The sequence below is a fragment of the Anser brachyrhynchus genome, assembly GCF_964034855.1.
Source record: "Anser brachyrhynchus genome assembly, chromosome: 3".
NCBI classification, from domain to species: Eukaryota; Metazoa; Chordata; class Aves; order Anseriformes; family Anatidae; genus Anser; species Anser brachyrhynchus.
Window position 1 is genome coordinate 114,939,163 of NC_137696.1, and position 17,237 is coordinate 114,956,399.

General features: G+C 41.0%; 1 protein-coding gene across 1 annotated transcript; it reads right to left on the bottom strand.

Annotated features, from left to right (window-relative positions):
- Positions 1-10,521: 10,521 nt before the first annotated feature.
- LOC308193106 (retinol dehydrogenase 14-like) lies at positions 10,522-16,953 on the bottom strand. The gene is made up of 2 exons (XM_080587341.1): positions 16,188-16,953; positions 10,522-12,059 (listed from the first exon to the last, which is right to left on the bottom strand). The coding sequence occupies exons 1-2, from the start codon at positions 16,548-16,550 to the stop codon at positions 11,442-11,444; spliced, it is 981 nt and encodes a 326-aa protein (XP_080443467.1). The 5' UTR covers positions 16,551-16,953; the 3' UTR covers positions 10,522-11,441.
- Positions 16,954-17,237: the final 284 nt, after the last annotated feature.

Below are 17,237 nucleotides of genomic sequence, written 5' to 3' on the forward strand. Positions count from 1 at the left end.
AAGATGGTTTATAAGTGAGAAGAAATGCTCTTGTTCATGTTTGCAGGTAGATTTAGCTTGGGTGACTGAAGCAGTTACACCTGTCATCATTTCCACTCTTTCTGAAGTTACTGCCCTGTAGCAATTATGGCTGAATAGAACAGGAATCCAGTCCAAACCTATCAGAATTCACAGCCCCATCTACAGCAGAAACCTGTGACAGTATCCACTAAAAAGCTCACCTGTGAAGCACAACTTGAATATGACATACTCAGCACTCTTTGCTTCACCAGCACCAACCTCTTGGAGAAGGTGAAAAGAAGTCATAACACTCACCTTTAGCCCTTGCCTAACCCAAAAGCATGCATCAATCAGAGTCCTTTTTGTTGCCTCCATTTGACAAGAAACTCATTATAGCTATATTTCAAAAGGCACGTCCACACTGTTAAATAAAAGGGTCAGTCCTGGTCTTCCGACCAAACACCACAGACTAATTTGCATCTACATTGGTTATGCCTAGCTCTCTCTAGCTGGGATGTCTTCACATTTCATAGCACTTAGTACTAGGTCCATGCACAGCTCCATGTGATGACCTTATGGCAAAAATATACAAATGTCATTTTGTACATGATATTCAGATCAGTGTGACCAAAATGAGATCTCTGTTGCAGTATTCCAGTGTGCTTTTACAGCTTTAAACTTAGTTACAAACTCTAAGATGCAGAATGGGAGCATACAGAGGAATTTAAGGATACACAGCTGGCTGGAATTGTGTTAGAAGGCTGCATTAGCCAGCCTCCAAGTCTTGTCCACCCTCCTGCCTGGAGACCAGCGAATGTAGAATCTGTTAATTATTTCTTGTGCTGCTGTATCAAGGAAAGCAAATTAAAAAGAGATTTTTCAAAATCCAGGATAGGAGGTTTTGTTTCCTGTCCAATGCCAACAATAAAAATAAAATAATAATAATAATAATAATTAAAAACCTGTATTGTATCTGTACAAGTAAATTACATTTATGGGTAATATTTTCACAAAAAATACTTCTGAGATTTAGATACATAAGTGCCACTAGTAGAAGTCATCCCAAAAAAGTGGAGTCATGTCATAAAAGCTGAGGAGTCATTTCACCTAAGCCCAGTCATGAAAAGTTGGACTTGGGCTATAAATCATCCAAGTGCCCTTTATCGTCAGGGGTGAGGTGCGAAGAGATAAATCTTACCAGGCAGAGCATTAGTTCAAAAGTAGGAATCTATGAGAAATGGGGCAAATGAAAATCGGGAGATGCTCATCTCTTACTTGAGTATGACTTCACCTAACCTAGGTGACCAGATGAGCCCACACACCTGACTTCTAGGTGTCGTAAAGCAATTAAGAGAAACATGCCTTTAATACTTTCACTGAAGCTAAAAATATCAAGATATTGCTCTGAGAGGAACTGGGAACTCTTTGACCATACTACTGAATTTAAAAGTGTCAGGAAATGTCCCTGGTCATTATTCCTTCATTCTATTCATCAGTACCACAAGGCAGTTATTTTGGTCCCTGGCATGGTTTTGGCCTTTGCCAGCATTTTCCCAGGCAATTCCCAAGTGCAACTGAAGTGTTATGACTTGCCAGGAAACATTTCGAGAAAGCAGTTTGGATGCAGACACCCTGTTCTGGAAGATAAAGAATGTTCAAGAGCACAGATGCAGATTGTGATATTCCAGCTGGCCTTAGTGCCAGGGAACAGCCCCAGGCACGTTTAAATTACTGATCGCCTTAGAGCAACAGAGGGAAAGCATTGAGAAGGACTAGGATTGCCTATAAATGGACACGTGCTTAAGTATGACATCCAGTTCTTGTTTCCTCATTTCACAAAAGAGGTAAAAAATTGGATAGGATGTGGAGAAGAGCTACAGAAATTATCTGAAAACTTGGAAAAGAACCTTGCAGAAAGAGATTAAAGGGGTTCAGTCTGTTGAATTTAATAAAAACATCTAGCGATGATTTCAGTGATTACAATGTGTGAGTATCACCACAGGGAGAAAACACAAAGCAGTAACAGCAATGCTCTCATCTTACAACAAAAGGCATAATGAGAGGTGATAGCTGGAAGTGAAAGCCAGACAAACTTAGGGAAGAATCAAAACACACATTTTTAAGAGAGAGGGTGATAACCATTGGACTACGCTGCCAAAGGAAGTGATGGATTCTCCAACTACTGATGGCTTCAGATGTAGACTGGACGTCTTGCTAGAAGATAAGCCTTAGCCAAACACAAATTGCTGGACTTGATGCAAGGCTAACTGGTTTAAATTAAATGGCTTGTGTCATTCAGGAAGTCAGACTAAATAATCTAAGGGCCTTTTCTGGCTTTAAAAAATCTATGGATCTATAAAGTGCAACTGTGTAACTGTGAATTCTAGTCCAAGAATAACACGTTTTGATAAAATAAGATTTCCATCGTCCAGTGCTAGGTTAGTGGACAAAATTCCAAGTGATCAGACTACAGTTATAAAATTGAAAATGAATAAAGCATGACGACATGGTGATATTAATAACAATACTGATTCTCCATGTGTTTACAGGGTTAGTCAATAGAAATTGCAGCAAAGTCAGTGGAATTTTAGCACTATAAAATTAGTAAGAGAAAATATGCTTCAGTTTTCCAGAACAGTCTCTGGATGTCATGGATTAAATTGAAAAATCACATCTATTCTGTTAACACTTGGGGGAGGAAGGGGGCATTTTTTGGCTACACTCGTTCCACTCAATTAAGGAGTGATGGGGCGCCAGCTCAGGCACTGAAATTTGATCATCTACACTGTTTAATACTTAGGGTAGTTCTTGGCACAGTTTTGGCTCCAGCCAACTAACACTTACCAAAACAGCTTTTTGCATCATTCAGGAGTCAGCATGGGCCAAGAACACTCATGGACAGAAGTTTGGATGTACCCATGCCTCTTCTGTGGTAGAACAGACTATGACAGCATGAAAATTGCCCTAGTATCCCATTTAGCTTGTGGATCAGGAAATAGGTTTTATGCTAAGCAAAACTGATGTGGCCAGTGAGTTCAAAGAATCACCTGGTCTTCAGGAAAACAACTGTGTTTTCCATTCCTTCCCCATCTCTGCTACGAAATTATCTAGTTTGTATATTTTAATTTCACATATGAGTTACATTGGTCTATCTTTCAAAATATCTCAACTCTCCTTAAAATCAAAAAGGTATCTTCCAAAAAGACAATTGCAAATTGAACCATAAAATTAACTTTCTGAAGTGACCTACCAGGGTCAGATCCAACTGAAAAACAGAAATGCCTACAAATAAGGCACAATCAACACTTAACTTTTAGGTCTTTAGATCTAAGAGTGGAATCCAAAGCCAAAATTAGAGAGCTTTCAGGCACACGGTTAGGTATTATGGAAAAAATCACTCAGAACAAACAAACATATTGAGAAGGGAGCAATTACATAATCTTGAGCGTAGAAGAATATCTGAATACCAATCTCTCCATAGAATATAAATAAACAAGTGAACGCATCCATCTACTCATACATTGTGATCAGCTCCTCAAGGCATACTCTTCTAATTATTTTGATTCCCCAAATGAGCATTCATAGCTTTTTCTTTCATATTCCAGCAAGAGAAGGCAGTATTTAGCATGAATATAATAATGAAATAGCTAGAGCTAGATTCAGCAGGAATATAAGTTTCGTGAGGTCAGGAAGAGACCTTACAGGAGCAAATACGGTTATCATCAGGGTAAGGATACTAACCTAGGAATGGATTCCCAATGCTCTGATCCCTGAGCATTGAGGCTACAAGTGTTGAATTCAGTGGGCTGAAGCCTGAGTACAGTTGAATGAAACTATGAAGAGACTGAAAAGGAAACATGAAGCTCAACTCAGGTAAGGAAAATGCTTTAAAAATGTAAAGATATGATGAATTTGGCATATCCGTCTCCTAAACACTGTTCTAATTTTAAAAAGTCTATTGTACTGTGCTGTTGATAGCCTTGTGTGAGCCATCTAAGGTTCAGCCAACTCAGCTGCATGATCAGTAAAGAGACAATGCTACCACACACAGGGTTATTTGGATTAGTGAATACCATACGCAAGTAAATCATCTGCCAGATGGCATTGGAAGAAAGCTGCAACTCTCTCACTTTCATTTCCACAGCAGCAAACAATGTTCCATGTTTAAAATAAACTCTTCCAGATGAGTAAAAGATAAACGTTGTGGTGCTTTTTGTTGGTCTTCTCTTTGACTTCAGCCTTTTTCTTTAAAAAAAAAAAAAAATCTGATTGGTTACATTAATGAAAAATCCCAATTTAGACCACCATAACACAAAGCTGTCCCTCTAGGCAGCATCAAAATTCCAGGCTATTTACTGAACAAAAGGCAAAAATGAAATACAGTATTTTCACTCATCAACTTCTGTCAACAGAACCCTTAAAAATGAACACCTACCACATTAAGCCATTTCCTGTCATTTTATGGGTTTTCCATAGTGAAGAACTGCGCTGCTTTGTTGAAACATGGCTGTTTTCACATTTTCTTCTTCTGTTTTAACTTTTTTTTTTTTCTCCCAGATAGCAGGTATCCAGAATTAATCAAGCAAACAAAACCCTCAGAAACTGAAAAAAAAAATAAATGTCATAAAACCTTTCTAATTATTCTTTCTGATTTTTAGCGTTGCCTCCCTTGAATCTGTAAGCACATTATCTTTTATTCAGTTCTAATGTCCCAGGACCCTAGTCATAGCTTTGCTTCTGAGATAGAATTAGTTTTTAATATCATTTGGTCACTGCATAAAATATGAAGTTATGTTTTTTGAAAGTCTCTGCTTATAGCAAAATTTTATGGACAAATGGCTCCATGATGCAGACTTACATGCTTTTACAATGTCTATGGAGATGCGGCTGAAACACCTTTAAGCCTCTGAAGATTTCCACCAGGGCAGACTGAAAAGAAAGAAAATTAATTTGATGAAAAGGTATCCCACACCAAATAAGTGTCTCTTCCACCTTCTCTTCAAATATTGTCGACACCAGGTGAAGTCTCAAGCAACTCAAACCACTATTGACTTCAAGTGGTTAAAGGACCTCAGCCCTTCAGAACAGCAAATGAGTGTCAACTTGCTATGTTTAACCCATGGTCTACACCTACAACTCTGTTTCTAGGGTTCAATGAAGTCTAAAATACTAATCTGTATACACTGGAGAAGATGTTCCTGTCTATGAATGAGTATAAAAACTGATATCAGACCTACTCATTGCAGTGTAAGTAGGTTCTGGGCCTCCAGGCATGACACTTGCCTTTTGGCAGTTGGGAGTTCATGACTTCTGTATTGAAGCCTCTAGAAAGACCCTGACATCGCTTGTCTCAGGAGTAGATGGGATTTGTTGAGTGGATGGTCATGCTGTGACTTAGAAGGGGCCCAGGATAATGGCCTAATGTTAAGTAAGGTTGCAACAAGACTCTGATAAACTGAAATAATATCACTCATCACCAAATAGCAGTCCAGGTGCCAAACTGACACATGCCCCAACAGCTGCAGAGATGGGATGTCATTTTGGGACAGAAAAACAAATATTTATGGAGAATGTTCCAGGGTATTTAATATACACATAACCTTCCTCCCACCCCCACCTCATAGTTTGCAAAGTAGTAACAAATAAAAATGCCACACATACACAGAACTGCATAAAGCTTCATTCATCAAGCTTGAAAGAGTCACCATCCACCTGGCTATAAGAGCCCTGCTGCCCAAAGCTAAAGCCAGGAGATCAGAGTCAGCAAAACTATTTAGATGTCTGACTCCCAACACTTTTAGCGGGATTAGGATTTCAGACTGCTTGCTTTGGCCTTGAAGCAATGGCAAGATCTCAGTACCTTGCTAAACTGAATATTATAGACTTCAAGGATGTGACACCCGTCGAAACTTTCATGGCAAATAAGCTATCGGTTCCTTCCCTATCTTGTTTAATTAAGTTTTGGCGCTTTTTTGTTTTGTTTTGTTTTGCTTTTACATTATTTGGGAAGAGATGTAAATGTAAATGTAAATGTAAATGTAAATGTAAATGTTAAATGTTAAATGTAAAAAGAAAGGGCTTTCAACCTTTTAGGCGGTTTGTGTGCCAGTCTTCCCCAAAATAAGCAATTAGGGAAGCATTCCTTTCTCCATGCTACATAGGTCTTTTGGAATCAATTAAATATTCAAATCTAATGTCTCTGATCTGAATCCAGCTACAACAGGTGTGAGGCTGCTAGTGGTAGCTAAAGCGGTAAGTAAAAAGTCTAGAGGGAGGTCGTCATTTTCTGTTATGAGAAATAGCAGCACTGTTCTGGGACAGATCAAAAATAATAATTCAACTGTGTAGGCCTCCTGGATCTTTTTGCAAGTCAATTACCTTCTAAGTGATTAGTTTGGAAAAAGTTATGTGAAAAAGGGAACAGGCCTCCCATTTTAAAATTATTTGTATTACTCTTGCAAGTTGTTTATTTTCTTTATAGCCTTAGGTGGAAAGAAATTAAGTATGCTTGAAGTGGGAAATATTCACATTTTTAAGCAAAAGCATAATCACACTGAACACTCCCAGGGCTCAGGCTTTGAAGCCTGTGAAGCATTCACATAGTAGGAAGCTTACGCAAACTAGGCAACCACTGAAGAAAGAGAAGAGAGCTTAAATACTTCTGTTTTTATTGCATCATGGAAAAACTGATCATTTATCTCATTAAGATGGAGAATTTTTACTGTAGAACTCCTGCTGGGTTTATGAGCTTGCCTGCTGCTTTGGCTATAGTGCCTGAAAGAGCAGTGTTGTCCCTTTGCCTAGGGATAGATGTTGGCCTTTGTGGCAAGGTAAAGAGAGTAAATTAGTGACAGAATATTTTTTTTTTTAATGTACATAAGTCTCTCTTTACTTAAACAGATGTGGTATATAAATTAAATACATGCAACTGCAATTTAGCTTGCTTTCAGAAACCTCATTTATAAGAGCTAGCTTGTAGTTAGGGGCTGGGACTGAGAATCAAAAAAAAAGAAAAAAAGAAGAATGGAAAAAAAAGTTTCTTTTCTCAAACTCTTATTCTAAAGATGAATAAATTATGCTGAAGCAGTTAAAAATGTTCCTCTTAACACACTTGATGCCTGTTTCCCTCAACTATTACATGGAAATGTTTTCTTCCTTCAGCTGTGCCTGCAAGTTTCCCAACTGCAAAAGCAGATAATGGATATGGCAACCTGGATAAAACTCCAGCACCTGAGCTCAATGCTTGGACCAAGCCCAACGCCCCACGTCTCATCACACACCAAGTCCATGCGGGAGGCAGGAGCCCCTGTCACACCAACAGCCACCTCTCCTCTCCCTTCAGTTCCTCGGTAAATTGTTCACAGCTCTTCCTGTCAGTCTTTTAAAAACAAGGGATTAAATTGCACCTGCACGTGTCCACACACACACTCGTGTACACTTTTAAAATAACCCATCTACAGTAGAGTCAGTCTACAATGTTGTTGCAGTATGAAACTCGATCACTGAGAAATGGGGCCACGTGCAAGCATTTCTACTCATTGCTGCGACGGGCCTCAGGCTGCAGTGGGGAAAGTTTGCAAACAGGCAAACAAGTTAAGCGTTGTTGTGGCCCTCCACACCTCAGCTATGGCCCCAAAAAGGCATTTCACCTGCAAAAAGCAAAAGGACAAGTGCTGCTTTCTCAGGAGTGATTGTGCCCTGAACACATCCCAGCCAGCTTTCAAACCACTAGGGCACAGGTGCTGGTCCAGCACTGATGGTGGATCAAAAATCAAATGTTCAAATTCTAATAATTTATGCAAGATAGATGAAGGTACATTTTGGCCTTTGAAAGAGTTGACTCACGACATATTATGTTTATCAGAGACCTCAACAAAATCTTACCCTCAGATGTGGCCTCCATGCATATCTACTTACTAGCAGTGCGATCAGCCTCGATACCTACCTGTGAAAGCTGTTGTTTTGCATTTCCCTGGTCTTTACGTGTTATCCCTGGTTACTGTCTGTCTCCTTCACCCCTTATTTTTTCCAAGTTTAATTCTTAATGGAAAACAAGCTTAATTTGAGGATGGCAGTGTTCATATGGTGGTGTTCATATGGTGGTGGCAGTGGAGGGAGACAACTGAAATGTGTCCTGGTTTTGGCTTTACCACACTGGACAGCTGTGGATTAAATAGTTTACAGAACAGTAACATGCAGAGCTTGCCACACCTTTCTGGAGGCACTGTAATACTGGGGTGAAGTGTGAAGTTGTTGGAACAAGACACTGATCCCTCTACCAACTCTAAGAAAAGCCATTCAGCAGACAATCATCACATCACAGATCTATATTTGAGCTTACTAAGATCCTATGTAGTATTGTATTGTATACTTTCTCAGCCAAAATGCTAACCTAGATTGAATCAGCAGTGCTAACCACACATTGAAATAAAGTCTTCTTTCATTTTGCACTTATATTTTACAAGACCTGTTGACCTATGAGGTCTCAAATTCCTCGATGCTACCAGAATAACAAAAGCATCGCGTAAATAAACAGTAACAGCAGTCTCAAGAGAGTAATCAGCTTTCTGGTCCACAGCAACTAAATTAAACTCAACCTTGAAGGTGACAAATGTTACTGATGTTGAAAAAAAATAAAATTTATGTTTTGGTGCCAGAGATTTTAACAATCCATCCTTTCAAAATGTATTCAGGCAATATTTTCAGGCGTATTATGTTCCATTAAGAGTATCATGTGATTACTCTCCTGCTCTGGAACAAGGACTTTAATCTAGATATGATTACAGGAATGTAATCACTTTCTGACAAAGGATCTTATTTCTGCAATGTTTCAAAAGAAAAAAACACCTGGTAGATGTATGAGGCATTACATGTTATAGAGTCCTACTATACAGCTGGTATTTATTATTCCACGTCTCTTATTTCTGTACACATGCACCTTTGCTGTTTTGAAGGCCAGTGTATATCATACGCTGATCATTCAGTTTGAAAAATATATAATCTTCTCCTCAGGGCAGTTCTTTACCACAGCACTTCCAGACTTGTCATCTTCTCCATTCTCCACCTTTGCACCTAAGGCTTTCCTCTCAAGAGGTATACGCAGGTTTCAGCACTGAAACAATGCAGTAGTATTAATTCAGTATTGCTGAACAGTAGTACTGAAAACAGAAACCCAAGTTTGGCTCAGGTCTTCTGCATCTTCACTCTTGTTCTTTGGCAGGTGAAGTACACCATGTTGTTTTGATTAAGATAACCTGCAGTTCATGAAAACATTTCCTCATTTTACTGTTATCCTGCATACTAGACGTATTAATGAACTTTTAATTCTTTAGCTGTTTCAAGTTCTCTGCATACAGCTATTTCATAGAATCATATCATTCAGGTTGGAAAAGACCTCTAAGATTACCTAATCCAACCTTTAACCTAGCACTGACAAGCCCACCACTAAACCACGCTACTAAATTCTACATCTGCACATTTCTTAAGACCTTCAGGGATGGTGACTGAACCACTTCCCTGGGCAGCCTGTTCCAACACTGCACATCCCTTTCAGTGAAGAAAACCTAAATACCCAACTAAACAAATACCCAACCTAAATCACCCCTGGCTCAACTTCAGGCCATTTCTCCTTGTGTTATCACTTGGTGCTTGGGAGAAGAGCCCAATCCCCACCTCACTACAACCTCCTTTAAGGTAATTGTAAATACGATAAGGTGTGTCCTGAGCCTCCTTTTCTGAAATGCAAAGTCCAGAGCAGAACTTTCTCTATGCACATTACATGTCTCCCTCTGGCATTACTTAGAGAACTTTGATCAACACTCAAGAAAACGTTTTGACAGCACACCCATCTCTTCACCTTGCCTTACAGTGAGCAGTACAAAGCTCAACATGTTACAGGATCTTAGAAACGTGCTCAGTTTCATAGCATGTGTTGTGGTATTCTGGAATGCCACCTTCCTCCCCCACCCAAGCCACTGGCCCAGAGCAGGATCATGCTGGCAAAGGGCAAGGACAGGTAAGGCCACTGCCCTGTGCAGAGGCTCCAGCAGGCTTAGAGCCTGAGTAAACAAACAGAGATAGGATCTCAACAACTGGGTTGCTACCTGAAGGGCCGACCTGATGTGTATTTACAGGTAAGTAAAAAGGGTCTATTAAATATGTCATGTATTATTAATATTGGTTTCCTTGAATACTATTTATCAAGATAAATCACTCCAGTTCGTTCTTCCATATTCTATATACTCTGAATTAACTGCTAGACCAGTTTATTTAGAGACAAAAATGTCATAAATGTCAATATGAACTCATTAATTGTATGAATTTCCTCCTCCCCCCCAAAAAAATCGTTATAGCTTCAGGTAATGTCCTTTTTTTTAATTTATTTGAAGCTTATTTTATTTTTAACTCTATGCAGCAGAGGCTCCCTGAATTGACACAGATGAATCTTCTACCTTTGAAACAAAGCTACTGCATCAAGACCACTGGTTGTATCTTCCACAGTGAAAGAATGAGTGCTAAGTCTTTTATTTTAAAAGATTTTTTATTAAAGATTCATTAAACTGTATTAGACAGTTTTTTCTAATCTCATTACCAAGTTAAAGTGCCATCAGTAAAGCCAAACACACACCAAGAAACATACTCTCTTCAGTTTAATCTGGTTGAAGTCTTGTGAACTTTGCACAGACACAACTCATGACATGCAAAGCCCTATCAAGACCACAAGATATGTCAACTACATTTTTAATGAAACGTAAGCAGTCCACGTATCAAGAAATAGCCAGTTCAGCATATGTGAAAATAAAAATACAGCTTGCACAACAAAGTGTATACACTCAGTGAATGGCAGTTACAGTACTCGAAAAAAAAGCCAACTTTGTGCTTCACAGCTAAACTGTATACATCTCAATAATTTTGTTCACTGAAGCATTTGGCTAATGACAAGTCTTTGAATGGCACTCAGGCCTAATGATTACAGTGCAAGATACCAGTAAAACTGTTTACTCCAGCTTTCGCTGTGATGGCTCAAAGACAAAAATCTTAGTGTTAGGATCTCTTCTTAAAACTGGTTTACATGAAAAGCATTTCACCATCAACACCCTGCATTGTCCAGTCTGACTACAAAGTAGTAGAACATGACAAATAAGCATATACACTGCAAAACACAGTTTTGTTTAATATTTATTTGTAGAACATGAGTTTCTGAACAGATTTAATCAGAAATATTCACACCCTCAAACTTTATTTCAGATTTTTCTTGAAAGTCTGCACCCATTAAATAAAGATTATCCTTTGTTTCAAAACAGTTCCAGCATAAATCACTCCTCTATTAAATAATTCTGAGCATTAACCTGTGCTCCCACAGCACTCAAAGTGAGAATTACACTGTTCTAAATACACATTGCATAGTTATCTGCATTCCTTTTTAGCAGATAGCCCAGCACTTATTTCAATAATCCAACCATTACTTCACTGATATCCCACAACTTTCTCGCAACCAAGTCATCCATGGCTTTGGGTAGGAGTTCCTCCTCTTTGCAGTCCCCAAAATATTTCCCTGACACACCTTCAACCTCAGGAGAAGAGGCCAAATAAATAGAAGTTTGGGCTCCTTCCAGAGGTGTTTTGAAGAAAGCCCATGACACCAAATTGAATAGGGGTTTTGCCAGCAAAGGAATATTCACATGCCTGCCTAAATTTGTTCTGACAATCCCAGGATGAAGTGAATTGACAGTGACTCCCGTCCCTTCCAATCGACGTGCTAGCTCCCTTGCAAATAATATATTAGCCAGTTTACTCCGGCTATAACAAAAGCTTTTATTGTAACTTATTTCACTGTTCAAGTCTTCAAAGTTGATCTCTCCATATTTGTAAAGCTTTGAGGATACTACCACAATCCTGCTTGGAGCAGAATTTTTGAGGAGGCCCAGAAGAAGGTTGGTGAGTAAGAAGTGACCCAAGTGGTTTACGCCAAATTGCATCTCAAAACCATCCTCTGTCTTCATGTACGGACACTGGAATATCCCCGCATTATTTATCAGAACATCCAGCCTTGGCTCTTCCTTTGAATAGGAAAGAGAAACATAATTCAGTTTTATAATGCAAACCATACTATTATGCTTAATATTTCTCATTAGACACTGTTAGAGGGAAATAACTTAATTTCTAGTTTTCTAAATTGTAACTTTCCAATAGTCCCTAAATTGTTACTGAAAAAAATGAAAATGAGCTACTACTAAACTGAACATTTGACTCCAGCAGGACGCAAGTACATGAAAGCAGGTCTGTATCGACTTTTAATGTGTGCAGACAACACAACATCTGTTTCTCTGGGAACAGCTTTCTGCAGGAATTCAGTGGTAATTTATCTTTGTGATGCATTTTGTTTTCCTCTAAAAAAGTAACCTCTTTATTATACTTGGAAAAGCAGACACGTTCATGCATGATAATTGTTTATGACAAACCTCAGCCACAGGCATGGGTACTACCACAGAAGTTATAAAGATACAGAACAAAAAGCATTATCTCAAAGAACGTCACTGTTGAAGAGAACCTGTCATATTGCAAGCCCATCATCTCACTGAGAAGATGTAATGAAAAAATTTGAAGAACAACGTTCTCATGATTTTAAACACTATCTCATTCTAATATCACTACATTTCATTGCGCTGCTTGGTGCAAAGTACAGAGCAAAACTCATGACAGAAAAGTAACATTCATGATTCTAACTGAGCAGGTTTCATACAACAATTTACCTAATAGGTAAACTCAAGAACTTAGATGTGTCTATGAGACTGAGGCTTAAAATTTTTATGATATGCTCAGCACATGGCTATTTGATGGATTAGTATTCTGGTTCAGACTGAGAGAAGTCAATCAGGAAATCAGTCACATCAGGAAATATAAGTAATTAACACAGAAAGTGGTGAGGATAATTCAAACGTACATCATATACTTCATGCTCCAGGATCCACCCAAAAACTAAAGGCTTTCCAATTTAACCGAAACAATGAATTCTTCAAAAAACATAGATTAAACTAAGCTGCGCAAATAGCCTCTGAATTCAGCAATTTCTCCCATGTCTGAAGTATCACAGGAAACTTATGCTTACATGACTCGGATGCAAAAGTATTCATTCGCTTAACACAAAAAGCAGCGTGAGTTTTCTTTGCTGCTAATTCTTTAAAACTCACAGAATCACAGAATCTAGGTTGGAAGAGACCTCCAAGATCACCTAGTCCAACCTCTGACCTAACACTAACAAGTCCTCCACTAAACCATATCACTAAGCTCTACACCTAAATGTCTTTTAAAGACCTCCAGGGATGGTGACTCAACCACTTCCCTGGGCAGCCCATTCCAATGCCTAACAACCCTTTCAGTAAAGAAGTTCTTCCTAATACCCAACCTAAGCCTCCCCTGGCGCAACTTTAGCCCATTCCCCCTCGTCCTGTCACCAAGCACGTGGGAGAACAGACCAACCCCCACCTCGCTACAGCCTCCTTTAAGGTACCTATAGAGAGCGATAAGGTCGCTCCTGAGCCTCCTCTTCTCCAGGCTGAACAATCCCAGCTCCCTCAGCCGCTCCTCGTAAGCCTTGTTCTCCAGACCCCTCACCAGCTTCGTTGCCCTTCTCTGGACTCGCTCAAACTAATGTCGGCAAGCACAGATCACTTCACGTCATTTTGATGATAAAAATAGAGAATCTCAAGACAAATTTTATACCCTTTTATTTGCCTTTCATTTGACTACCGTTGACGGCAAAGATACAGAGAGCAAAACACAAATTTGTACTTGGCATTCAATTAATGATGGCTGGCATCTGACTCCACAAAACATCAAGTAATTCAGCCTCTGCTTTCTGCAGGACTTGACGTTTCTCAGTATTTCATGTAATTACAAAGGCATGATCCAAAGAGCATCAAACCCAATTCTCCTCTCCCAAAGGGACATAATGGTTTCTATCACTAAGCAAGAACAGCACTGAACAAGTGCCTTACTGCAGATTTGCTGACTGAAGTGTTATTCCTTTCTTTAGAGAACATCGTTTTAGGAACTTTTCACAGCATCTGACCAGAAGATTCATTTCACAAGAATTAATGCTGCAAGAAGGACTTCCACTTGTGCTATTTTCTGAGACTCCTACATTTAATAATCTAGAGTAATGTGATCAACACCAAGCAGGCAGCTACTATGACCAAGAGCATCAGAGTACAAAACATTGCTTTGACAGGCAGTGCTACTCTTTGTAGCTTCTGAGCTTGCTACCATTTTCTGCATTTTTCCATGGAGCCCTCCAACACCTTTAAGTCATTTTTTTGCAACGAGGCTAAGGAGTGAAAGATGTAATCACTTGCAGTTTTGGAATGGAAAGCTCCCACAAAGAAAGTTAGGTTGTGAGAGTGCATTGTTTCCCCATCCTGACAATATTTAAGCCTTATTCACCCCCATCCTGATGATCTTTAAGTATTCTTCATCTCAAAACACACACAAACAACACAGTAATATCCCCATCAACCAAACAACCTAAGGAAAAAAAAAAACAACCACAACCAACACAAGTCCAAAAAGCAGTCACAGGTTCACAGAAGACAAATAACGTGAACTTGAATGTAACAGCTTCTTGAACTCATATTCCTTGCTATTCAGATGCTTTGGGGATTATTTTGAAAATAAAAGTTAAAATGCACCTGTGAGCAGCACCCTGCAAATACATTCACTCTCTCTTTCACTATCCATTTCTCATTTACAGTCATTTCTACTGGCTTTACCAATGACGAATGGATAATAAATTTACATTTTTGGATATTATGTGCTACAGAAGATATGACTTTAAAGGTTAAACAGTAAGTTTCTGGTCTAGTGTTTTATATCATTTTGTATATATGTTTATTTTCACAAAACACTGAAGTAACATTAGATCTTATAACTAGATTCATATATACTATTATATATGATTACAGAGCTCCGCCAGAGCTCTTTTGACTTTTTCAGATATTTAAGTTTTACAACAGCTATTTGAAAGTTAATACAATATAGTCTCTCTCCATTTTTGTTTCTCACAACTGCACTTGAGCATCTTTCAAGGACTCAATGAGCAGCGCACCAAGTGGCATAACTGATTATGCCTGGTTTCCTATGACCTTGTGTCTCATGGTTTGCATTGCTAGATGTGATGAGAGTCCCAGCTGAAGCTTTTCATTGGAGTGGAATGACTCTAATGGTGCCTCCCAGTGCTCTCTGGTGTCTACTTGTACTGCTGAACTCATATTGCAACATTTCCATCAGGAGAATTGCCTGGATGTCTCTGATCTCCTTAAACTTTTTTTCCACGAAATTTGGAGAAAATGTATATATTACAAAACATCTAACCACTAAACTCAGCTACTGCTGGCAAGAGATGCAAGATGTGTGGGAGTCCAGTGTCAGGGAGAAGACAGCAGGATGGATGCAGTTGCGAGCAGTTCACTCATGAACCTTTATTGCTATAGGCACACGGCTGTGCTGTAATGTCAACTTAAAGGCAAATTACTTCAGAACAGAAAAACAGGGAAAAGGGAAATGTTTTGTTTCTCATAAAAAAAAAAAAAAAGTTTAATTTTCAGTACTAGAACAGCCTGAACAAATACAAATAATAGAATGGCTCGGGTTGGAAGGGACCACAAAGATCATCTAGTTTTAACCCCCTGCCATGGGCAGGGACACCACCCACTAGATCAGGATGCCCAAGGCCTCATCCAACCTGCCCTTGAACACCTCCTGGGATGGGCCATCCACAGCTTCTCTGGGCAACCTGTTCCAGTGTCTTACTACCCTTACAGTAAAGAATTTCTTCCTAATGTCTAATTTAAGCCGACCCTCTTTTAGTTTAATACCATTCTTCCTTGTCCTGTCATTGCCTGACTGAGCAAAGAGTCACCCTCCATCTTTTTTATAATCCCCCTTTAAGTCCTGAAAAGCTGCAACGAGGTCACCCCGGAGCCTTCTCTTCTGCAGGCCGCACATCCCCAGCTCTCTCAGCCTTTCTTCGTAGCAGATGTGTTCCAGCCACGACCTTTAAGCTTCAAGCAGACAACACTGCCCGCTTGTTTACACCCCCCAAGCCCTGCAACCACCCCGCAGCCCCGGGCCGAGTGCGGGCAGGCGGGGGGGCTCCCCTTGGACCCCCCTACCCCCGGCAGGGCCCGTACCTGGAGGACCTGCCGGCAGAAGTCCCGCACGGAGCTGAGCGAGGCCAGGTCGAGCTGCCGGACCACCAGCTCCCCGCCGCCCTCGGCCGCCTCCCGCTCGCCCAGCTCGGCTCGGATCTCGCTGGCCGCCCGCTCCGCCCGCGCCCGGTCCCGGCAGCCCATGATGACCCGGGCCCTCATCCGCAGCAGCTCGGCGGCCACCGCCCGGCCCAGCCCGCTGTTGGCCCCGGTGATGATCACCGTCTTGCCCCGCATGGAGGCCGCCGAGCCGGCGCCGGGCCGGGCCGCGGGCCGCAGCCAGCGCCAGGCTGCCAGCAGCAGGCCCCCGCCCAGCACCGCCGCCGCCGCCACCGCCGCGGCCATGGGAGCGGGCCCCGCGTTAGGCTCGGCCGGCCGCGCCGCTGGGCATTGTGGGGGTTGTAGTCCTGCAGGGGCTTGGTGAGCCCCGAAACCACCCGGGACTATCGCAGAATATCCCGATGGAAGGATAGTTGAGCCCAGCTCACGGCTGCCCGCGGGGAGTTAAACAGTTCTTCTGAGAGGGCTCCCAGGAGCAGCAATGCCACCACCTCCTGTAGGGCAGCAGCAGCCTGTGCAGGTTTTTGGCCCAAGCCCCAAGCACACTCTCCCACCACTCACAGGTGCCCACAAAGCAGCCACCATCTTCTGGAGAGTGACCATGCCGGACTTGACATGCCACCTGACCTCTGTGCCAGTGAAATGTTTTGTGCAAGTTCAATTTAGTCGCCCAGGTGCAGTGGGTGTGTCAGGACGGCGTGCTGAGCCCCATCCCATGCTGCCTTCGAGATCAGATTTCTTTCTTAGGTGCTGTGGCTCTGGATCAAGTCAGGTTTTGTGTCCGAGCGTAAGATAGATGTTAGTATACGGCCAAGCATGTCTTGCAACGTCTGTGTTGCAAGCAGAAGGGAGGGACTGGGTGGGGAAGTGTTACCCAATTCTTTGTGGTGGTGGCTGCTCTGGCAGCTAGCCTAGGGTCTAAACATGCCAGCGAGCTGACAGGCTGACCTGCTGAACACTTGGTTCTAGGAC